This window comes from Penicillium macrosclerotiorum (assembly GCF_028827735.1).
Source record: "Penicillium macrosclerotiorum strain IBT 26536 chromosome Unknown utg000007l_segment0_segment0, whole genome shotgun sequence".
Classification (NCBI taxonomy): domain Eukaryota; kingdom Fungi; phylum Ascomycota; class Eurotiomycetes; order Eurotiales; family Aspergillaceae; genus Penicillium; species Penicillium macrosclerotiorum.
This window is the reverse complement of record NW_026643086.1, coordinates 1,120,574-1,142,990: the sequence shown is the minus strand read 5'-3', so window position 1 is coordinate 1,142,990 and position 22,417 is coordinate 1,120,574. Positions and strand designations below refer to the sequence as shown.

Genomic DNA, 22,417 nt, shown 5'->3' with positions numbered 1-22,417 from the left:
GCGTGCTAAGTGGGGTACAGATTTCGGTGATATTGAACGACGGTGCAATCATAATGGCAGGCCAGAAGATCCTTTTGCGATAGCATTGAATCTACACTAGGGAAAAAAAACAAGAAACAAGGATGTTCACGCAAAAGTCACGATCGTCAGCTTTAATCTCCTGCACCTGGCCACTAGGTGGTCTCTGCGCCGCAGCGTCGGGAAAAGTTCCGGTGTTTGCTTATTTTTAGGCTTTTGATTTGGAATTGAGTGTGCTTTTCGCTCATGGGATCGGCGGAGATCGGCCGACAGGCGCCGATATAGTTCGAGTCAGTTCCCCGAGACTCCACCCGCTCCTGGAATTATTTGTAAAGCGCATTTCGCGAGACTGCCAAGAAGGTGAGAGACCACAGCTGGCGGATATCAGATTCTAGCCCAATGTCAGCACAAGGGGAAATCCTTCCCAAATAGTAAACTTATGCATCCATAAGTCGGTGTTCCCACGTACCGGTCTGAGTCCCGCCGCCCGGTGGCGGCAACACCCCTAATGGCGTGACTTGGAAGTCGCCGTTGCGATAAACCCATGACCAGACCTCGCCGGACAGTTGGTCCTGGTTGGCCTCGATCGAATCCCATAGTGCATTGTACGCGGCTTTTACATTGGTCCACACCGACTCGTCCGTGCAAAATTCTGGCGTCGGCTGCACCACGCCCGTCCTACCCCTACCATTCCTTGCCGTCGCAGAAAAGTTAGCTGTAACCTCACACCGCCCCATTTGCAGCTCCAGCCCCTTAGCCATCATCGCAAGTTGCCACGACCACACAACTGTGCCGTGGTAGGCTCCCGTCGTCCAGTTCTGCGCATAGACCGGATCAGAGCCGAAGGCGGGGTTAGCAACCAGCATACCGACGGAGGTCATCAGGCCAGCGGGGAAATCGCGGCGAATATTATTGGCAGAGCTGTTCATGAATGAGGTGAGTTGGACGTCGTTGGTAGTGTTCAAGAGAAAATGTCGGAAGCAGTCATCCGTATTCATGACTTCCACCTTGGAGATTTTATTGTAGCCATCAAGCGCGAGAGCGTGGTAAACAACATCCGAGTCAATGGCGGATGATTGGTCTGGGCCTGCAAAGGAAGATGCATTCTTGTAGGAAGCAACGAGGTCGCGTGCATCAGACTGCGGAATGGTCACTATGAAAAAATCTAGAGTCCTGTCTTCCCAGATCTGAGCATATTGGTCGGCTAGCGTGGCCCAGCGCAGTCGACTCGCATAGAAACCGCTGCGAGCCAACAGGGCAATAGAACGAAGGGCCGCCGGAACAAGAGCTGTGTTTACATCATAGGGGATGCGACCTCCACCAATGCCTATGCAGCGATCAGTCTATGATAGTCGGGGATAGGCAGAGTTGTGTCGCTAGAAATGTCATGCATACCATATTCGCTATCTCTCCATTCGCCAACGACCTGCCCCTCTTTCAAGTGGATGAGATTTTCTTTGATTTGCTCCTCTGCAAAAGGCCGCGCAAGTCGCATAATTCGCTCTGCATTGATCAGCGACAGGTTGCCCCAGGTCAAGTTCTGGTTTGCGGCATTGATAGAGCCAGCGGATGTACTAAACAAGCGAAATATTAGTCGGCGCATCCAAAAAGCAAGCATCAAATAGTGAAGAGGATCAATACTTGAGGAAATCCGAAACCCTTTTCTGTCCTACGGGGTTGTCGAGGAAATACTTCTGCATCAAGATAGGAAGGTAGTAATCAGAATCGATCTAAAACATCAAGAAGCATTAACTTTGGGCACAACATTGGCTTTTTAGATATGCCATAGAAATACCATTTTATAGTCGCAAACCATAGCATTGCTCGAAATATTCGACTGCAGATTCGTCCAAGTCGCATAGTCACTATAATGTAACCAGTGAGCTCATTCTTCAAGATCCCATATTCAATCACTACATAACTCAGGTTCAGACTCACCCAATAGTCTCCTCATGGCAAACACTCCCATCTGTCCGATTAATCCTCTCCAGGACTGCGCCAATCACCGCCTCCATCGCACTCCCATTGCCCGAACTCAGCACAGGCTCCAACAACAGCGCAGAAATCATCGAGTCGCGTCCGAAATACGTCAAAAACCGCCATGCCCCCGCCAGCAGCTTCTGCGAGTAAGACAGGAACGACAGCGCCGCCACCTGGCCCGGCATTGACACCGTCAGGTTGCTCGACGCCGTGTTTAGCACGGCGCTCGACTTCAGCGTCGTCAGCTGCGGGTAGTCCATGGCTGCAGAAAACAGGTAGTCACCGGGCGTGAAAGTCAAGGTGCGATTAGCCAGGATGAGGCGCGCGTTGGAGACGTTAGTCATGGGCTGGAAGGTCAGGGTGGTGGTTGTGACGTTGTCGAGCCAGCGGCGTTGTAGGGAGACGCTGCCGTCAGAAGAAGTGGCAAAGTGCACTGCATCTTGGATCTCTGGGTACAGGATACTGGCACCCTCGACGAAGTCACGAATCGTGCGGATGCTCCCAAGTATGGGTAGAGTAAGAGTGGCGGAGGCATTGAATCGGACAACGCCTTGGACGCCGACACTTGGGGACGCAGAGGCGTTGGATGCTGCGGTATAGACAGGTCCGAGGGGCTGGCCGGCGGTAGAATTCACGAGTTCAATAGAAAGGGTCCCGTTGGGGCCATTTTGCGGCGTATAGAAGGTAGCTATGCCGCTGTCACCGGCGGGCCAGGCGACGATCAGACGTGGCCCGATGAGGGAGAGGTTACTGTCTGGGAGTGGGCTGGTGACTACTACCTGTGCCGCGACATTACAGTCTGAGTAGAAGTAATTGTCGTACGGCGGGTCACTGAGAGACAAGGTCGAGGCAGCACGGGAACATTTGGAGTCATTGGAGCGTGGGTGAAAGGGCTATACAAATTTGAGTGGAATGAAGGTATTCAATATCGAGGGCGCCACTTACTGCGTCACCACCCGCCACTGCCACCCCAGCGCTCCACAACAGGCTCAGGGTCAACACAAATCTCATCGTGGTGCTATCTGTTTGTCACAGACCAGAAAAAAAATGGTGCCAGAGATTATATATCCCATGTCATATATATTCTTGGTGGCACATCGACCTTCCTGAAGAAGCGTGAAGAGACGACATAAAGTGGGGTCGGCTCCCCACGGGGAATGTGGAACGTGGAGATCGACACCACGAAAGTTTGGTGGCTTCCGAGATTCCTCCGCGCCTCTGACGCTGGGACTTGAATATGAAGGTTTTGCAAGATAGGGTGGAAGTTCATATGGCCCGTGTCCATGAAAACAACGAAAAGGACAACCCAGAATGTTCAGGCCATAGGTGGGCCAGCATTTCTGATATTCCGAATTGTATGGCTGCAACTATCAAGAAGGAGCGAAGGGAGTTACATACATTCTCTTAAAAAGTACGAGAAGGAGCAGAATCAGGAGTGGGAGTGGGTAGGAAAACCAATATTAGAAGTTTCTGAGTGGTAGATCACTATATACTGTAGTCGCTGTCTATCCAACAGGAGCCAGCTTTCTTTGCAGCAACACTACACAAGAAAATCCCGGCGAGGGCAAGGTCAAAACCTGCAGAGCCTCTACACCCTGGGGTGTTCTTCGGTGCAGTGTGCGCGTTTTCCGATCTTCTGATAGCATCCATTTGGGATCGATCGAAATCGAGAAGATATCCTCAATCAAGAGGGTCGGATGTGAAAGTGCCCGGACAAGGGTAGCCGTATGGGTGATAGGGAGTTTGGTGCATTTCCCTTGTAGCTGCCGAAATGTGTCCCAGACCGGGTCGGTAGGCGGTCAAAGGGTATTGGGGATATCACGAAAAATCAGTGATGGGCATATCTCGTAATCCGTAAGTCGTAAGCAGATGATAGGAAAGCGATTGCGGTGGGGAAAGATGGAACGGGTCTCGGTTCAGGACGTGGATGACTTCATCCGGGTTTCTCGCTTAGTTTGGCGGGTTTCCGCTGGTACTGGCACGGGTGGTTGGTAAAATCAATGGTGTGGTGTTCGGTGTAGTGAATCCGAGTCTCACTACTCCAGTCGGAGGTCGCATTGGGGTCAGCTTGTGGAGAGTGTTCAAACATGGCGATAGAAATATCATCCGCATCCATCCAGTTCGGGCCCCGGTGAGAGCTAGTGGGCGCTGCATGAGTGAGGTCAGATGTCACTCGGGTTGCGTCGACAAAATCGGGGAGTTCTCCAGGGGCGGAAAAAGATTCAGGCTTCCAGACGTGATTGTGAACCAAGTGGATGAGTTTACCCAAGACCGCAAATTCGAGCTTGAGTTTGATGCTATACACGGCCCCTTTGAGCATGGTCTCCATGATGTAGTAGTTGCGATACTCGGCGACCAGCAGCCCGAGGTCCAGGATAATGATGACCATGTTGATGATGATTAATTGATACTGGATCTTGCGCTTTGTGCGATCTGGGTCTAGACGAATCATGCGCACCGTCTCCCAGATATAGAGACCGGAAATGATGAATTCCTGGAGACAGAACCCAGTCATCTGGATCTTTTCCATCACGTTGTACCCTCTGATATAGGCATTGCGGGGCCCACCTGCGGGAGCGAGGTTGGTGCCGTACGTCAATACGGTGGTTGGGATGTGTAGCGCGACCGCATTGACCAGGATCATGATCAGTACGCGCCGCAGCACGCGCTGATTGGCGAGGACCAAGTGAAGGCGGGAGTATAGGACGATGGACTGGCCGGTGACCATGGTCCACCAGCCGATCGTCAAAAAGGTGACGGGCAGCCAGGTGGCGGTAGTGAGATTGAAGAACTTCATCAAAAACCCGAGTGAGTAGGGGACCAGGCCGATGGACGAGACGAGCAAACTCCAGAAGTAGAGACCGCGGTACAAAGCGAAAGTGACGAAGATCAGAACGACGAGCTCAAAGGCGTTGTACCACGTGATGCCAGCCAGTGTCGCGATGGTGATTTGCATGCCCAGTGACTGGCCCGTATAGCCCCCGGTGATCCCATCTCCGGCGGCGGTGATATTGGCCATGGCGATGGAGGAGAGGGATGGGGACGATAGTGGGTACTAGGGCGGTTTAGGCATACTTGGGAAGGGGGGAAGAATGAGGGGACAGAGTCGACAGTGAGATAATGAATACGAGAAAGACCGGATGAGAGAAGGGAAGAGAAGAGAGAGCAGATCAGGTGAGAAGCGGGTTGCGCATTATACGATGGGGGGCTCTTTTGGGGGGGTGGTGGATCTCGGGGAGTTGGGGGGGGGGAAGAGAAAGAGGGAAAAGGCCCCGGGCGATCGCGAACGGGCCAGTGGTTGAGCCCAGAACGAGCCCGGAGGTACCCCGGACCAGACCGCGAAAGCGACGACCCTTGGGGCAGCATTCAACCCCTGCCGGATTGCTCGTGCGGTTCCTGGCGTTTTGCTTCCCGGGCCCGATCGCATAGGTATGATCGTGATGGTCCCCACGATAAATGCCAGTACATCCAGAATGGCACAGTCACTCTACAGTCACTATATATCGAGATACTAACCCTAGGGCTCCCTATAATCCTCCCACCTCCTATTCTTCGAGTTCATCAGACACCTGGATACCTGAGCGTTCCACCCCGCAACTCTGTCGACCAAAATGGCCCGGTCCCAGGCCCAGTCAGATATGTCTCATCTGAACGAGTCCGCCTTTTTTGTTACCCCCAGATCCATTGGCTGGGTGGGTCAGGGGAAGAAAAAGGCAAACGGACATCCAATAGTCCGGCGGACGAGAACTCATAGTGACGAGTCGCCGACCATTGCCCCGTTCCTCTTCCTCGGGCAAGTACAAAGTCAAAATAAATAAATAAATAAATAAATACAAAGACAAAAAGAAAGTGGGAAACCCGCCTGCGGGAACTTTCCGAGGCTTTCCAAATCCAAGACAGAGAGCGGGTGGCTTCATACGTGAAGAGTTCGAAGGGTGGCCTTGTCTGGGGCCTTGAAGATCACCTACGGTCAGAGGTACCGCCGGATATAACGAGTCTGGTTGGCCCTCGGGAGGATATCCAAAAAGACATGACGGACATGTTCTTGTACTACATGCGAGGTAGATACGGAGTCCACGGGGTATTAATTAACAATGGAACAGGATTCCGGCAGGATTCTAAGGTCGTACTGAGTTCCCAGTGGCTTCTCCTATGAACCGGAGTCCTTCCTCCCTTTCAGGGAGGTTGGGTTGGCCAGGAATCAGACTGAATCCCGTGGCACCGGCGGGGGTGGCACACCCAAGCGGTCGGGCCCGCCGATCTTGTCTCGGGGGCGTGGGCGCATTGGAGGCGTCGGGTAAGGTGGAGGAGAACCACAATCCTCTCTCTACCCCCTAGGCGAAGGATAGTGCATGAAGACAGATTGAGTATCAACAGAGACTCTTGCTCATTCCTGTTTCTCATACAGGGCGCGGTAACCTCGTCTTGGACCAGGGTGAGAGGGCATACCGTCCATCTAATGTATCGACATGATCTGTACAATCTATACATCCAGAGCTGCCTCAGCTGCACCAAAGAAATACAAACTCCCCGATCCAAGACAAAAAACAAGATATACTCAACAATGATAGTAGAAGACAAAAACAAGGCCAAGGAATATGACTACTTTCCAGGGATCTAGTAGGCTAATAGTGATACCGGGACATAGGACGCATCTCTTCCAAGACCAATTTCCGAGTCAGTCCTGCGCCAATGAGGCCCACCAGCCAGACCCCACCCTGCGCGCCGCATCACCAAGGACCGGACGGGGTAAAAAGAGCGAACGTGCGTGAACGAGTTGGGGGCCGGTGACTTCATACCAGATTCGACGCTGCTTCGTGACTCGTCGAAGAGAATGACGGCTTTTGGTGCACTGCACTCTCTCATATGCGCTGTCTGGGGCACCATCTCGAGAAGGCCATCCACATATGTACATGTATACTCCCGCACCCTGCAATATGCTGGACAAAAGCCCTGCATCTGATCTAGACCGACTCCACAACCACCGCTTGAGGGCCTTCACACGAGATCCAGCTCTGGAGGGAGGGTTATGGGATGAGACGGACGAAACAACTTGAAGACGCTGGACAAGCAAGACAATTCATTCCGTGCGACCGTCTGAAACTGGCCAGTACCTTTGACCTCTTTGACTTGAATAGTCTAAATTAGACAATCTGGATCATTATTTAAAGCAGTGGTGACGCAGGAGGGAACACCTGGAATGCTAGCGTGTATGCATGCTCGACGGCAGGATGAACCCGGGCATGGCCCTCTCTATGCCTTTCCTATGGAATCTGTATGTACAGAGAGGACTCTGTACTCCGGAAGGATGCAACCCAGGAGATTATGGAAGCTCACAGGAGGCGGTAAAGGGAAACCGCATAGTATAGACCTCCTTTTAAACGACCCTAACACCTCGCTCGCAAATGCTATATCAAAAAGGGTCTAGCAGAGCCCTCAATCCCTAAATGCTCGCAAAAAGCTTCCAATTTCCCAGCCTAGCACAGTCTAGCCCTGGCCCCCTGGCCCCGTACCTCCCCGATCCTCCTGTCCCAGTCGACCCGCGATCGGATTGTAAATGAGCCCGAGGGAGAGGTTGATGGTAAATGAGCTGGTGGTCCCCGGACGAACGCAGACTGTAAAAAATAGGGGGCGCCTATCTGAATCCAGACCCCGTCGCCTTGCACTCCTAGATTACTTGGCCCAGAAGATCCTAGGGCGCAGGACCCTCACAGAGAGCCTCGGGTATCAGGATCATTATCAAGTCAAGGCCCACAACTAAACTCCCCGAGGTGCTAAGTGACTGACTCGCATCGGGCAATGGGCCGGCCTGACACCAGCCGCCTGGCGTCCGTGCAGCGTCCTTGTTCTTGTCCGTGTCCTTGCCCTGCCCTGACCTGCGCAGGCAACAAAAAAGACAAAAATAGAAAAAAGAAAAAAAAAGCCAGAGATCACCGTTCTGGCACGGAACCATCCGCTCTCCGCTCACCGTCCGCTCCGTCACCACCCGTCGCCGCCACAACGCGGTCCACCTCTGCCCGACACTCCGGCATGGCACTGCGCATCTCGCGTGCCAGCACGTCGCGGAACCCGGCGAATGCCTCACGCTTGCCCTTGAGGTCCTGGTTGCCTCGCTGCACCAGCTCCACGAACTCGCGCGTATAGATATCTGGGTTCCGCGCCGCGTCGACGTAATCGATGATCTCGGGTGGAAGCTGGATGCTCGCGAGGGGCGGATTAGCTGGGTCGCTTGCGGGACCGGGGTCGGTGGTGCTGTGGTCTTGAGGGATATCGGTATGGGAGGATAGTGTTTTGAGAGCGACAGTGAGGTTTTTGCTGTGAGGGAAGGTTTGGGTCAGCGGTGGTTCTTGTTTTGGAGGGTGCTTGCGCGGGGAGTTCCCCACGCACGTAGTAGGGGGAGGAGGCGAGAAGCCGTAGAATTATCAAAAGGCTAAAGCTTGTAGAAGCTGCTGGCGAGGGTGGGAGATCACGTACATCTTGCGGACAAGCTCCTGTTGCGTTTCTGGGCCTAGATAGCCGTGGACGGCGGATTGGATCTCAAAGAGGTGCTGGATGACATCTTTGAGGTCCTCTGCAGCAGGGGGTTAACTCCGAGGTTGTGCTATATACGCTGTTGCACTTACCATCGACCGTTTTCAGCATTATCGGTGCCATGGTCCTCAGTGTTGGATTGATTTCTGTAATCAAGATATGTCTCAATGAAGGTGGTAGCAGAATGCGGTGGTAGAGAAAGGCGGTGTGGCGAGGCTCAACAATGACCCACTAAAGATGAAGAGAGCGGGTTGAGGATTTGATGCGGAGGTTAGTTTTAAGGTCTGACGGGCTTGAAAGGACTTGAAAGGCGATGTTGAGAGGCGTTAGAGTTGAGAATAGTAGTCTCAGGCTCTTAGACACGGTACGTTCTATAATATACAGAAATGTCAAGACTACAGAAAGTTACCCAGGTCCAATTTAGTCATCTTCATCGGTCATGTTTAATATTTCACTCGTCTATATATAGGCATCACCTCAATAAGAAAATTAAACATTTCCCATAGGCAAGCAAGCCCACAACACGCTAAACAAAACCATGACACATCAAGCTAAAGGTCACAAATGACATCTATATTCGGCAAAAGCAAGGCTATCTTTACACCTCTCGGGTTCGGAGCTTGGGGTATTTCGGAATTTCAATCTCCGTTTCCATCTCCAAGCCAGAGAGACTGGGAAATCGCCGACTAAAGTTGGCCTCCCAGTCCTCCCCAGGGCTAGTCGGGGTGGCTTGGATGGAAGGACTGCGGTCTTGGCTGGTGCTGGGCCGAGAGGTGTCTGGTGCACTCATACGTAAATTCTTGGGTTTGGGCGGAGCCGCAGGCCGGGAAGCAGGCCGGGCGGCAGACGAATAACCCGTGGAGGTGGAGGTATTAAGGGAAGAAAGCTCTGCAGGAGCACTGGCGCCTTCACGACGGTCTGGGGGTGCCATGACCCCCTTACGGGCAGCGGCACCATAGACAGGACCCGGGGCACGGGAAATGGGCGCGGTATCTGAGGCAGGAGATTGGTTATCTGCATCTGGCTTTGCCTGCAAAGCGGTGGTGTCGGTGTATCTTCCATAGCCGGTTGCTGTTTTGGGGGCAGCCGGCGGCTTCTTGGACTCGCCCAGCAGATTCTGGACTCGGTTTTGAATTGCACGAGAACGTTGTTGGCCACTGGCCTCGCCTTCAGCGACTCGGCGCCGGTATTCGGCAGCAGCGCTGGCCACCCGCTTCTCCTCCTGGGAGAGCCGGCGGCGCTCCAGCTCGCGGCGCATCTCAGGTGATATGTCATCACGATCAGCATCTTCTAAGACATCTTCTCCGTATGCGGACAGACCGTCTACAGGTGGTGATTCCAAAGCCTCAGTATCGCTGATCAGACCTTGTTGATACTGTGACTCCTCTGCGGTTGGAGTGCGAGGTTTGTCCTGATTGCTGCTCTCGAACCGGCGGAAAGCATCACCAAATCGGCCAGCAAACAAGGTTTTGCCCCCTGAAAGTGACAAAGAAGACAGGCTGCCACGTTTGGCATGTTTGGACCCGCCACTTAAGCGCTTTTCACGCTTTCGGCTGCTTTCTTCCTCTTTGACTCTGAGGTAGTCCATATCTGAGGAAATGTTGGCACGGTCATAGCTTTGATCTACCTCTGTGCGCACCGGCCGTAATGCAGAACCGCCTTCGTATTGCATATGTGAAAGATCCAGCGAGGACCGCGAGGTCTCCGAGTCCCGCGACAAATCATGCCGAGTCGCTGCTTGAACTGAGACAGGGCGAGCCTTGGCAACTGCTGATTTGGACCGGCTAACAGGGTCAGATGCCTCCAGTCCAGACGGCCGTCGCAGAGTCTCCATGGAGGGGCGTGCAGAAGTGGAATGGTGAGATAACCTGTCAGAAGACAGCCGCGGGCTTGCCTCGGGCCTCAAATTAGATGAGGGAGGAGAAGGTGCTTTATAAGGCGAAAGCTTCTGGCCATCCTCATTCCGTGACTGACTGGAAGGTCGTTGCTCGGCATCCGATGGCGGAAAGCGGTATATTGGGCGACTTGAGATATTGGATTCCTGTAAACGAGGAGTTTGTGAAGGCGAAGTCATGGTACCCGTGGAGATCATTGCGGGCCGCTTAGGAGTAGGCTGATATAGCGGTGCATTTTGTCGAGAGGAGACTTCTGGAGAGCTCTGTCCCCGCACGGGCGACGCTTGGGATTGTCGTGAAACAATGGGCTCCTTACGTTCAGGGGAAGATCGACGCCCGAAGGCCTCGTCCGCCAAAGCATTGGTAAGTCTTTGAGAGAGGTCCTCATCTTCTGATTTGGACTCTTTGACCGTTGACTCAAAGTCAAACTTGTCTCCTTTCTCATGCAAGATATCAAATTGATCTAATGAGGGGAAACGCTGAGACAATTCGTCCGCGGTCTTCTTCCTTTGGGCAACACCTCCATCCAGTGCGGAAAATGGATCATGTGAAGAAGTCTTTGAGCCACCGCGGAATGGAGAGGGACTCGGTTTGGCGGAGTTATGTTGCGATGATTCGGGCCTGCCGGGTCGTCCTCTCCGCATAGGCGCAATCTCGGGGATGATCTGAGTTTCTTGCATGGGAGGCGAGAATGTTGCACCCACTGCCGGAGCTTCTGTTGGCGTAGGAGGAAGCTCTTGGTTCCGACGCACTTCGGAGACGGAGCGATTGGCATAAATCTAGAGTCGCGTTAAATCAGCATTTGTCGCAGAGGTTGGCAGTGATTTGAGTAAAGAGACGAACATCTTTGATTGGGACCTCCTTCCCTTGCATTTGACACACTTCATTAACCACTTGATAGATATTTGGACGCTTCTGCGGGTTCTCCTTGAGCATCGATGCTACACACCCGAGCCGGTTAGCGAAAGGGTCGAAATATTATTCCAGTAGCATCAAACGGTGCTTACCGATCAGCACCTTCAACCGATCTGAGAATTTCGGGTACGCGGGGAATTTGTAGCTTGCGTTGAGGATAGCCATCTGGCCAACCTCTTCGAAGGGGGTCGTATAGTAACATAATTTGTACAAAAGCACACCAAGGGCCCAGATATCGCTCTTTTCATCAATTGGTTGCTTGCGGTACACGTCGATCATCTCTGGGCTACGGTATTGCATGGTTGTGTGGCGCTGTACATCGTCTTCAATCAAGCGACCTTCGGCAGCCGACTTAGCTGCAGGACGGGGAGGAGCCGAGGATCCAAAGTCACATAGCTTGTAGCAGGAAGAGCTTCCTGAGCGCGAGATCAGGATGTTTTCCACCTTCAGGTCTCGATGCAGCAGCGGCGGCTTCAAATAATGCATGCATGCGACTCCTTCGGACACGTCAGAGAAGATTTTGATGATCTCGGGCTCTGTGAGGCGATTCTGCAGCCGAGTGTTCATAAAGTCAATCAGACCACCACCGCCGCAGAACTCCATGAGCAGGAAGACCTCATATCCACCGCCGCGCAGCTGGGAGGCGTGCGAATCAATATACCTGACGATGTGCCGGTGGCCTTTGAGCTTCTTCATGGTCTCCACCTCGGTGCGCATGTTGCCCAGGGCCGACTTATCGGGCACCGCGACTCGTTTTAGAACCGCCGTCTCCGAGCCATTGACCGGTTGAGGTAGTCGCACGACGTAAACGTGAGCAAAGCCGCCCTCGGATAGATACTTCTCCACCACCACACGGTGACTGCCGCATTGGACTTTGGTTCCGGGTAGGAATGTCCCCGCGGGTGCGGTGACGGCAGCGACAGGGTTGTAGGCGGGGAACGAACGCGACGACGCCGAATGACCCGGGTGGCCCTGGCTGGGGGATTGGTAAACGGACATTGTAGTACCAACTGCCCTTCAAGGGCAAATCGAGGTAGGCGGGGTGAAGAGGAGAGAAGGGTCGGAACGTGGCTATCGGCGCGGCATAGGAGAAGGGGAGGAGATGGATGCCTGGGAATGGGGCCAAGAGGACAGGTTGGCGGGGGAGGGAGGAAATCGGGGGTAGTGCCTGACTACCAATTCAAAAGGAGAGCGAAGATGCAGAAAAGAGGACAAGGAGCGGCTGGTCCAAGTCGCAGTCCGGGTCGAGCAGATGGAATCTGGGAATCTTGAGGGGAAGAGGATCCAATCACCGGCAGCGGGTCACGTTCCTCCCGGGCATCAACAACACTTCGCCTGTCCTGCTTCTCCTCTCCTGCCTCTCCTAGTCCTTCGGTGGCCTTCGGTTCTGTTCCTCTACAGTCTACAAGCCGCACAGAATGACCTTGACAGTGGGCCAGGACACGAGAAGTCCCCTATTCCGAGGTCACGAAGGGCCCTCAGCTTTGATCAGGGTCCCGCATCTCATGCCCCGATCATGGGGACATCCCGCCCCGGAGACTGGCCACAGCAGCTTGAAGAAACCTCTGGGCGCGCCGATGACACCGCATGGGACCTAACTTGTGGCGGCTTATTCCTCCTTGAGATCATCTTCATTCCGACGAGACCAACTTTCCTCTACGCAGGTGTTGCTGCACTTTGTACGGAGGACTAGTACATCATGCTGACCAGTCTTGTCCGTGGCGGACCTTCTCCGGCGGGATCTCCGTTGACCGTCAACAGCACCACCACGACGGACCCACTGCACTCGAACTATCCCTCCCCAACCGCTTCTTGACCGCAATATTGACCCATCATTATTGACCCAGTGCACTGTCGTTGCTCCGCCCTCGACACTCCGAAAAGAAACCGTGCTATAGACCATCTGAACATGGCAAGATTCCTCATATGGGAATGGGAAGACCGGAACGGACCAGTGAATCGACCATTGTGCTACAGCTTGTTGGTGACGCTCTGGGTACCCGGCTTAGTATCCCCAAAGGACTCGAGGCAATGTTTCCAGACTCGATCATGATGACAAGTGGCTTGGAACGGAGAGATGAGAGCTGGAGCTGCGACTTCTCAAGACTCCATCTGCGTAGCTCCCGTGTTTCTTTACCAACAAGAGACATAGACTTCATGGCAGTGTCTATCGTATTTGTCTTCCTCCGTAGCGTCGCCCCATCGTCCATTTTTATTGACTCGGCCACTTCGCGCATGGCAACGGCCCTCACTGCCTGAGGTGTCATTTCAGGCATCGATGACAGAAGCCTCATCGGGCGCTTTCCCGATTCGGCAAAATCAAAACAAATAGCTGGCGTGGCTGCGTACGAACCAAGTGGAACGGGAATCGAGTCATAATGAAGAACATTGCAAGAGAAAGACAATCTCTGAAACAGGCCGGGTGAGCAGGCATTGATTAAATGGTTGAACCTGTCGTGTGGCGACGACAGATCGGAGTGCAGGCGGTTCATTCTGGCATCCCTCGATGCGGTGCCACTGATTCCTCCACCCAGTGACAATGAGAACTGCGATCGCGTGGCTCCAAAGCATTCCCCATCCCTCCGATATCAGATTCTCCTGAAATGAAAGAATTCGATTCTCAATATGGGTGGCCGTTCCAGGTCTCGGATTGGATGCGACCGTTTGTTTGGGCGTGTGATGGCCACGTCCTCACTGCATGGAGCCGCCGATCGTTAGCGGCTCCCGCTTTTCCTAAACAACCCACCCCAGCCCCGTAGGCAACTTTCTCTTCTCTTTTCGCTGCCTCGTCCCCATTTTCCCCCTTCTAAAAGCCCCCTCTAGTTTGCTGCTAGATTCAGGGTTTAAGGGTTTCGATCTGCTCGCGTTTCGGTTGGTTCTCTACTTCTTGACGCAGCTTTTGCCAGCACTGAGTGGCCTAGGGCCTCAGTGCAGATCTCTCACCTCCACGAACATGACCTGCCTATCGACTTGCATCCATACTGAGTATCGATCCAACTAGGGTCTGGTCGGACGACCGGATCGAGGACATTGGCCGCGGCTGGACGGGACTGGGAACCGAGACCAGGTATATCTGCGGAGGCGTCTCGTGGATTCAACAGGCTTGAATCTACAGCGTCGGGGCCTGAACAAGCGATTGAATCGCATTGTTGGCCATTTGTGTCCCCGAGGTAAACAGCGTTGACGTTTACATTTCGTCGTGATGGATGGACCGCCGCCCCCGCCGCCCCCGCATGGGGAGAATCCTCATACCACCGATGGCGAGTATCGCAAATCATCCGACCTTCCGCCGGGTAACTACGACATCTTCATCGTTCCACCACACTCTTCCGGCGGCGGTTTCCTATATCTACCCTCCCTCCAATGCCAGCGGAACAGTTTCATCGCTGGTGCCGCAAGTATGCTCCTGGTCGTTCTGGTATGGTCTGCGATCGCACCAATCGTCCGGACATGGTACACGGCAACGGCACCCAACGGTGTCAATGGTATGGGAATAGTGGTTATGGCTATTGGTGTAGGAGTAGCTGGATGGGCATTTGGAATGTCGCAATCCAGCAAGGGTAACAACGGGGGTGGAAATAGGCGATTCGGTGGTGGTTTCTCGGGAGGCTCGAATGAACAAAATGCCAACAGCCAATCTTCTGGTACCAAACCCAACAATGGCAACGAACACGGGCAGCGGCAACACGGAAACAACGGTGGTTCAGGCCCGCAGCATGGCGGAAACTTTGGCGGAGGGCCGAACCGTGGCAACCAGTATGCGGGCAACCAACACGACGCCGGTGCGCCACCAAAGACGGACCAGAACAATCATGGTCCGAATGGCGCTGAATGGGAGCGCGCACGGGAGGAAACCAAGCGGAAGGAGGAACTTCGCCGGAAGATGGAGGAGTTCAAGCGCAAGCGCGAGGCAGAAGCCAAAGAGAAGGAGAGGAAACGCGAGCGGGAAGCCATGGAGAAAGAGTTGAAGGAGCGCCGCGAGCAGCTGGAGCGAGAAATGGCTGCTGCAAGAGAAAAGGCTGAGAGAGAAGCGCGAGAGAAGGCCGAGAAGGAAGCAGCGGAAGCCCGTGAGAAGCAGGAAAAGGAGGCTCGGGAAGCCCGTGAAAGGGAGGAAAAGGCCGCTGCCGCCGCCAAAGCAGAGGCAGAGCGGTTGGCTGCAGAGGCGAAAGAGAAAGCTGCTAAAGAGGCCGCGGAAAAGGAGGCAGCGGCAAAGGCAGCGGCTCAAAAAGAGGCCATGGCCAAGTTCGCCGCTCTCAAAGAAGCGGCTGCCAAACGATATGCCGAGAAGAAGGCACAGGATGCGAAGAAAGAAGCAGCCAACAAGCCTCCGGCGAGTGCTGCCAGCGCAACCGGTTCTCCTCGAACACCGTCGCCCAAAAAGCCTCCTTTTCCAACGGCAAAGACCACTGTCGAAGAAGACGATGCGTATTCCTTTCGGCCATACGATCGTCCACGCCGGCCGTATGGACAACCTTCTGGGTCTTCAGCATACTCTGAATCATCGTATGCTCCATCTCAATCGACAGCACGTACGACACCTCCGCCCTCGCATCGCAGCTCTTATTCCACCAAGGATCCTGATAAGATTGTGATCCAAGGCGTGTATCAGTTCAACAACGCTTTTATGAAAACCCCAGTCGCTCAACTTGTTTCCGGGCAGGGTATGGTGACCGACGGGCTTGTACTGCGGATTACTACCGAAGGTCTCTTCATTGATGATGACCTTCGAGGAGTTGGGCAGCGCGAATGGGATGTTAAAGCATGGACGTTGAAACTGGCCGAGGTGTGGTGCCCCCAGATGGGACCCGACAAGTCCTCCAAACCAGGGTCTACCAATCCCTTCTCCTTCCGCCGTGGTAACTCGGCGCACTCGGTGCCCACAAGCGAGGAATCTGATGCCTTCGTTATAAACCTGCTCAAGGTCTGCAAGAATACCTGCCGCCTGGCATCCCCATCAGCATGCTTCGCCCGCGGTTCTGCTGCGAGCGGTGTGGATGGAGGACCCGTGCACCCACCCCAGGGAGACTCCCGTGGACTCCATATTCTCCGCGCCAGTTTGCGTGACCAGGAGGGCAAACGCTATGTCTTTGTTTTGCAGGATACGGAGGCGTGGAAGGTCGCTATCGGCCTTCAACGGCTGCGTAGCGGTGCACTTGTCCGTGCCCTAGGTGTGTCTGCATTGCCGAGCACTGAATGCAAGAGCATCCTTGGCGGACTAGGTTATACGTGATGTCCTATATAGTACTTGTGATCTAGCCCTCCATTACCTTCATTTGGTGGAAGTGTGTCATGCGAAGGGCTAGGTGGCTTCCATATTTAGCGACTGTGCTTTCTCTTTTTTTTTCTCTGCTGCTTTCCCACCCTATGGATCAGCTTAAGCTTCTTTCATTTCTCATTAGCGGCGGAGTTTGCTGCATGCTCTTTCCCTGTGGTCCATTCATTCGCTTCATGCCATGCCCCCATATAGTCTTGAGATTCCCCCCGACATATTTGTTGTTATGTTTTATGTTTGATATTTGTTGAGTATAGTTGATATGCATCTGGACGGTGAGCTGGATGTATTGTGGACGTATATAGCACAGATGATTTATGGAAGTGATATCAAAGTTGTTATTTTTCTAAATTTGCTTGCTCGGAAGACCGTAGATAGATAACTTGCACTATTATGAAGCTATTATAGTGCCAAAATTTCGAAATTAATGATTTCAGGGGTGCCGGTGCCGTCAGAATAATGGACGGTGAATCTCTTGAGAGATTCAGAGTCATTTGAACATGATTGGAGTATGAGTAAAAGTAGGACCACTCACGTCTTAAACAAAAGATCATCTACGCATAGCGAGAGAAAATTCCAACAATGGTCAAATACAAATCAATCAGCTATCAAAAAAGATCATAATCCCAGGGTTCTTCACTTGCCCCGATCCTATGGAGAACAACATATGGCCTGGGCCCCTATCTGGACGCTTATCACTAGCACAGCTTGTCGGATTCATACCAGAAATCATCACACGTGATGATGCCAACCTTATCTTCCTGGCATCCCATATCGACATCCATGCCCACGCTGTACAGTATTAGCCACAAAAGCAAAGCAAACATAGTTGTAGGCTATTCATGGGTTACATACCACCCTTGTCCGTTGCAAAAAGTGATTGGCATTGTATGATTTTTGGTTTTTTCTATGTTATCTGTCCAATCGTAGTTCAATGAGAAAGTCTTTATGCCTGCCCAGTTGCAGTCTAGATACAAGATTAGCAAATAAATGAGTCAGGTAATGGACTTCATAGTTGAGACATACCAAGATTATTGTCCCCTTTCACTATATCGCCCAGACATGCTGGTTGACTTTTGTATGTGGCCGCCATAATACCATAGATATTGGAGGTTTGACCATTGATTTCCTTTCCGTCACCACTCACGGAGCCGGTAAGGACAAGGCATCCCAAAGCAGGGGATAATAAGCCCATCAAGACCTGCACTCTAGGTAAGAAGACCATCATTATAATTTGGGGAAGAAGAACAGGTTTTGTTTGGGAAAATAGAGAGCGCACGTCGATTATCTGGTTCCTTAAGGGGCGCAGATGAGAGGCTTTTTATATCATTCGGAAACAACCGTCTAGTGTGAGCTACTCTTTGAAGGTACTTTAAGGCTGGGTTGATCATCGATTCTATAATTTAATTCGCAAATACTCGACCTTTGGGACTAGTACACCATATCGATTACCTGGTTATACAATGTTGGCGACTCCTTGTTTCCAATAATTTACAAAGATATATTTAGTGATGGATCCAGACCAAAACTAGGATATACCCTGATGTTTCATGATTTCAAGTGCAGTGTGTGAGTCAGAGCCCTGCTAGCGCTAGTGATAGGGGTCTTACAGTTGGCGGGGGCGATATATTAAGAACTCTAAACGATCATGGGCCCTCATGAATAAATGAAAGAGAAGTTCATATTTAGTGGGATTTTCTTAGATATACATGCCCTAGAACAGAATAATTTGCATATGAGATAGCCGTAAAAAGTGCCTGTGGCCTCGAGGACAATACTGAGGCGATCGCAATATGCGAGGAAATTCCTATGCCGTTTCAATTGATGGCGCTGTCATCTTACTGGCCTACTATTCCTCAATCAGGGTCCTGGATGCTATATTGAACCTTTTTATTGCTTAACATTTGTTCGCTTCCCTGAAGGGCGCTTAGTATCAGGCGCTACAAGTGTCCTCTCAGAAGGGTAACGCATTTGACTATTCAGAGGTCTATGGCAGCGAAATTTTGATTTCTGATAGCCATTTTGTTTATAAAAAGATCACATAATTTTGGTGCATCCTGTTTGGGTAGTATTTATGTCAAACGAATAGTTGATTGGTTGACTGGTTGGTTGGCTAGATGGCTGACTCGTTGGTCGGCTCGTTCCTGAGAGACGGGATAATTGGCGCTTATGGCTCCTTTGTATACAAGACTTTCTGTCTAATAGCGGGGCTAAAATTGCTGTGAGAAAACACATGTATATAACTTCATATAATACAAGTATGAATAGTGTCTCGTTGAGGGAAACCCTCTCGAGGCGATCAGGATGCACAAAGCAACTTCCGCCATTTATTTTATGGAGCTATTGCCTCTTGCTATTCTAGCTTCTTCCGTGTAGGACCCTGTATATTATAGCAACCTTTTCAATAATCCGTATAATGTTCACTTCTATTGCTTGGCTGGATTCAGAAGGGCGCTTACAGGGCGCTTACAAGGCGCTGTAAGTATTGCTGAGAAGGGGTGGCATATTTGATGACTCAAGGGTTTGACGCTGAGCTTTGTGATCAGTGGCTCTCATATTTTGTTTATTAATAGGCAAACAATGATTTTTTGCACATATCTGCAATGGGTAATCTCGTCGTCAACTAATATTTTGGTTAGTTGGCTGGCGAGGCTGTTGGTTGAATGATTGGTTTTCCACCCAGCCGTTAGCCGCCCGACGCTATCGAAGTACTATGTATAGGGTGAGAGGATCTTCTTTTTGTTCATCGCCCAATAAATCCTGTAATCTGTTTCTTTTGCAGTACCCATATATATTATCGGCCTCTGAATAATGTAATAAATCATGGATAAGCTTTTTAGTCCTTCTGCCATGGTCGAAGAGAATCTGGAGAATATGAGGAAAAGTATCAGGTTTTCGCCATACTTCCAGGTTGAACGAAAAAATCTTCCTGTTCATCGCTATCTAACATCTGGCATAAGAAAAGTTTCAAGTCTCAGTCCCTGCTGGTTTTTGAATTATGAAGCCATCCTTAGTCATTTATACACAATGATTGCTGTCGTTTGATCTCGGCCGAGCTTGATCCTGCAGGCCCCAGTCACATTCTCCAATCCTTTTCCCATAAAACTTCACCAAATAGCCCACAGTAACTGGTCCAACAATGGTGTTAAGTAAGATGGCCCACACGCCCGTGATAAAGCCTTCTTGACTAACATAGTCCGTTTGGTTGTATCCGATCTCGATAATTAGTAGTCCAATCTCTCCCCGCGCCACCATTGCCGATCCAAGAAGCAGCCCTGCGAGCCACGCGGAGGGATAGCTACTTTTCCCAGTCTTTGGTTCCATAGATTCAAGCTGATTTTTTTTGAAGTGTTGATCATTTCCCCGAACTCCCTTATCAGCTTTTGAGGGTTTCAATGACTTCGCAAATTGCCATAGCGGGATCCACACGCCGACAACAAACTAAAAGAAGCAATATTAGCAGAGTACATTTAGAGAGAACCGACGCTTCTACCAACCTTTGCGAATGCCATAAGGAGAGAAAATAATATACCCCTCCAGATCCTCTTACCAGTCCAGAGCTCTAGGAACGGGATAGCAAATCCAATGCTACCAAAAAACAACGGCTCCATCAGGTATTTTTGAACGTCCAAGAGATAAGCCTCGAACGTATGCACAAAAGTGGGACTCTTGTCAGCTTCACGCTCTCCCTCTTCTCGACTCATGACAACAAAGGGCCCATCCGGGTGCTTGCTCGGCAAATAGGTAAGGAATACGCCTGCTAGGAATGCCCCAAACAGAACAGACGTGCCAGCGTATGAGGCAATGCTTATGAAGGCAGATAGCACCAACACCATCAGAACGATATTCGAAATATGGTCATATTTCGCAAACCTCTGCTCAATCCACCGGCGAAACACTGGTGCAAAAACGTACTTCGTAAGAACAGGCGTTAGAAGCGCCATAGCGACGGAGGCAACGATCGGACGGCCGATGATCCAACCAAGACTGGGATGATCACCTGGCTCACTTAGTTCGCCTAAATCGTGAATGACACTATTGGTACATAACGGTAAGTTTTGCTGTGGGAGGGAAATAGGGTGACGCATTTCCTTTACCTTGATAGCACAAGACCAACAACATCGTCGATCACAGCGGCACTGACAAGCACTGATCCCACTCTAGTTTGAGAAAGATCGACTGACTTTGCAGCAGATGAAATTACGGAAAACGTAGTGCCCAGAGATGTTGCCGAGAGCGCGGCACCAATTATGAATGTTTCAACGGCATCTTCAAGTCGTTAGCCTAGCTTGATCAGGTAGAAACAAGGAAAGAGGGAAGACTGTACTATATCCATATCCTAGGTACAGGAGCAGATAAGAGAGGCCGATAGGGAAACAGACACCCGTTGCAGCTCCTAGAGCACTCAGGAGGAAGTTTTGCTTCAAAAGATCTAGTCGAATATTAAGGCCGCCTAAGATATCGATATTAGCATTTGACTCTAAAGGTATTTAATATTGAAGCAAGGCTCGCCACACCCTCAAAGATAATTAAAATCAACCCGACATATCCAATGGCGAGAAATGTTTCCTGCCATGCCCGTTCCAGGATATCGGCCAGAGGCACTCCATAAATGATTCCAACGGCGATTTGGCCGATGATTCCAGCCCGGATTATTCTAGCAGAGAACCACTCAGCCAGAGACAAGAAAAAGAAAAAGGATATAATGATCAGTATGTCGACAACTAATATTGCTTGTCAGTTTTTTTTTAATGGCGCCGCAGTGTGGCGAGGGTAGGACATACTGCCCGGCTCATGATATGCAAGGAAGTCGCCTGCCATTGCCAGTCCATGAGTTTACAGATGCGAAATCTGATATAAAGCATTTAAAACTATTTCCACTGTGACATTATTTTTTTTTTTGCTCTGAATACGCGAGTCTGGGCATTTTCTTGGGCTTCTTGGCTCTTTGACTTTATGACTTCATGACGTTACATCACGTGCTTCAAGGACACAAATACAGCCGTTGCGGTGACGATTTTTATAGGTTGGCAGATAACACCTAGAAATTGAATAGTCGTGTTTTGGGGTGATCGCAGAAACTCATAGAGCTATAGCTTATGGGCGTTTTGACCTGCTGTTCGCCTATTGTCTAGGCTTGCATCCCCACATCTAATGCATTTGCCAGCTTAATCTACCATTTCCATACCGACTAACCGCAGTGGTTGGCTAATCACAGCGGCTGGAACCTGAACTAGAAGACATAGTTCATTGCCATTCTTGGCTCTTCAAGAGGAGCTTTTGGAGAGATCTTCGGATGCAGGGTAGGATCTAATTCTCAACTACTACACCCTACCGCGCTCTTATTCGTCTATTCCTATCCCTATCCATCACTCATCTCAAGCATCATGAGGATATAGACCGATCCAGACAATATGAGAACAATGTAACAACAAAAAGAGAGATGAAAGAAAAAGAGATGAAAAGTGAAGCTGAAAAAAGAATCCGAGGTCTATCATATGGGAATCATGGTGTGCTTCCGTAGAGTATGGCAAGAACATGGAGACAAGGGCAGGGGGAAAGAAGAAAACAGATATGCAAAAGACGCCTTTTCCCCCTCTTCTTGCAAAAAAAAAAAACCTGTCTCATCCAGGCACTGAAAAAATCATATCATGTTATACGGCAAGTATTTGGCGTTTTGAGAGGGACCGGGGTATGACAACTCCTTGGAAGGACAGGGAGCGCCAACCAAGCAGCAACTCTCCAGTGAGCGTCAGCAGGATCGGCCTGTGGTCCAGCGATCACTCAACTTTGGGAGGTTTTGCTT

At 51.2% G+C, this 22,417-nt stretch overlaps 8 protein-coding genes across 8 annotated transcripts; 2 read left to right on the top strand and 6 right to left on the bottom strand.

The window, feature by feature from the left end:
* Window positions 1-341: 341 nt before the first annotated feature.
* On the bottom strand, window positions 342-3,009 carry N7462_007235 (uncharacterized protein; the record flags this gene model as incomplete). The annotated part of the gene is made up of 7 exons (XM_057078953.1): window positions 342-409; window positions 488-1,345; window positions 1,414-1,592; window positions 1,660-1,748; window positions 1,814-1,883; window positions 1,957-2,891; window positions 2,944-3,009. The coding sequence occupies 7 exons, from the start codon at window positions 3,007-3,009 to the stop codon at window positions 342-344; spliced, it is 2,265 nt and encodes a 754-aa protein (XP_056931623.1).
* Window positions 3,010-3,931: 922 nt separating this feature from the next.
* N7462_007234 (uncharacterized protein) lies at window positions 3,932-5,017 on the bottom strand (the record flags this gene model as incomplete). Its single annotated transcript, XM_057078952.1, has 1 exon — window positions 3,932-5,017. One exon carries the CDS (start codon window positions 5,015-5,017, stop codon window positions 3,932-3,934), a length of 1,086 nt encoding a protein of 361 aa, XP_056931622.1.
* A 2,911-nt stretch (window positions 5,018-7,928) lies between these two features.
* nut2 (mediator complex subunit NUT2) lies at window positions 7,929-8,652 on the bottom strand (the record flags this gene model as incomplete). Its single annotated transcript, XM_057078951.1, has 3 exons — window positions 7,929-8,313; window positions 8,473-8,569; window positions 8,622-8,652. 3 exons carry the CDS (start codon window positions 8,650-8,652, stop codon window positions 7,929-7,931), a joined length of 513 nt encoding a protein of 170 aa, XP_056931621.1.
* Window positions 8,653-9,127: 475 nt separating this feature from the next.
* N7462_007232 (putative serine/threonine protein kinase) lies at window positions 9,128-12,338 on the bottom strand (the record flags this gene model as incomplete). The annotated part of the gene is made up of 3 exons (XM_057078950.1): window positions 9,128-11,203; window positions 11,268-11,365; window positions 11,432-12,338. 3 exons carry the CDS (start codon window positions 12,336-12,338, stop codon window positions 9,128-9,130), a joined length of 3,081 nt encoding a protein of 1,026 aa, XP_056931620.1.
* Window positions 12,339-12,591: 253 nt separating this feature from the next.
* On the top strand, window positions 12,592-13,032 carry N7462_007231 (uncharacterized protein; the record flags this gene model as incomplete). Its single annotated transcript, XM_057078949.1, has 1 exon — window positions 12,592-13,032. One exon carries the CDS (start codon window positions 12,592-12,594, stop codon window positions 13,030-13,032), a length of 441 nt encoding a protein of 146 aa, XP_056931619.1.
* A 1,509-nt stretch (window positions 13,033-14,541) lies between these two features.
* On the top strand, window positions 14,542-16,569 carry N7462_007230 (uncharacterized protein; the record flags this gene model as incomplete). The annotated part of the gene is made up of 1 exon (XM_057078948.1): window positions 14,542-16,569. One exon carries the CDS (start codon window positions 14,542-14,544, stop codon window positions 16,567-16,569), a length of 2,028 nt encoding a protein of 675 aa, XP_056931618.1.
* Window positions 16,570-17,309: 740 nt separating this feature from the next.
* N7462_007229 (uncharacterized protein) lies at window positions 17,310-17,836 on the bottom strand (the record flags this gene model as incomplete). The annotated part of the gene is made up of 3 exons (XM_057078947.1): window positions 17,310-17,403; window positions 17,467-17,578; window positions 17,638-17,836. 3 exons carry the CDS (start codon window positions 17,834-17,836, stop codon window positions 17,310-17,312), a joined length of 405 nt encoding a protein of 134 aa, XP_056931617.1.
* A 1,793-nt stretch (window positions 17,837-19,629) lies between these two features.
* N7462_007228 (cation:proton antiporter) lies at window positions 19,630-21,432 on the bottom strand (the record flags this gene model as incomplete). The annotated part of the gene is made up of 6 exons (XM_057078946.1): window positions 19,630-20,052; window positions 20,109-20,646; window positions 20,709-20,880; window positions 20,939-21,064; window positions 21,129-21,335; window positions 21,396-21,432. 6 exons carry the CDS (start codon window positions 21,430-21,432, stop codon window positions 19,630-19,632), a joined length of 1,503 nt encoding a protein of 500 aa, XP_056931616.1.
* Window positions 21,433-22,417: the final 985 nt, after the last annotated feature.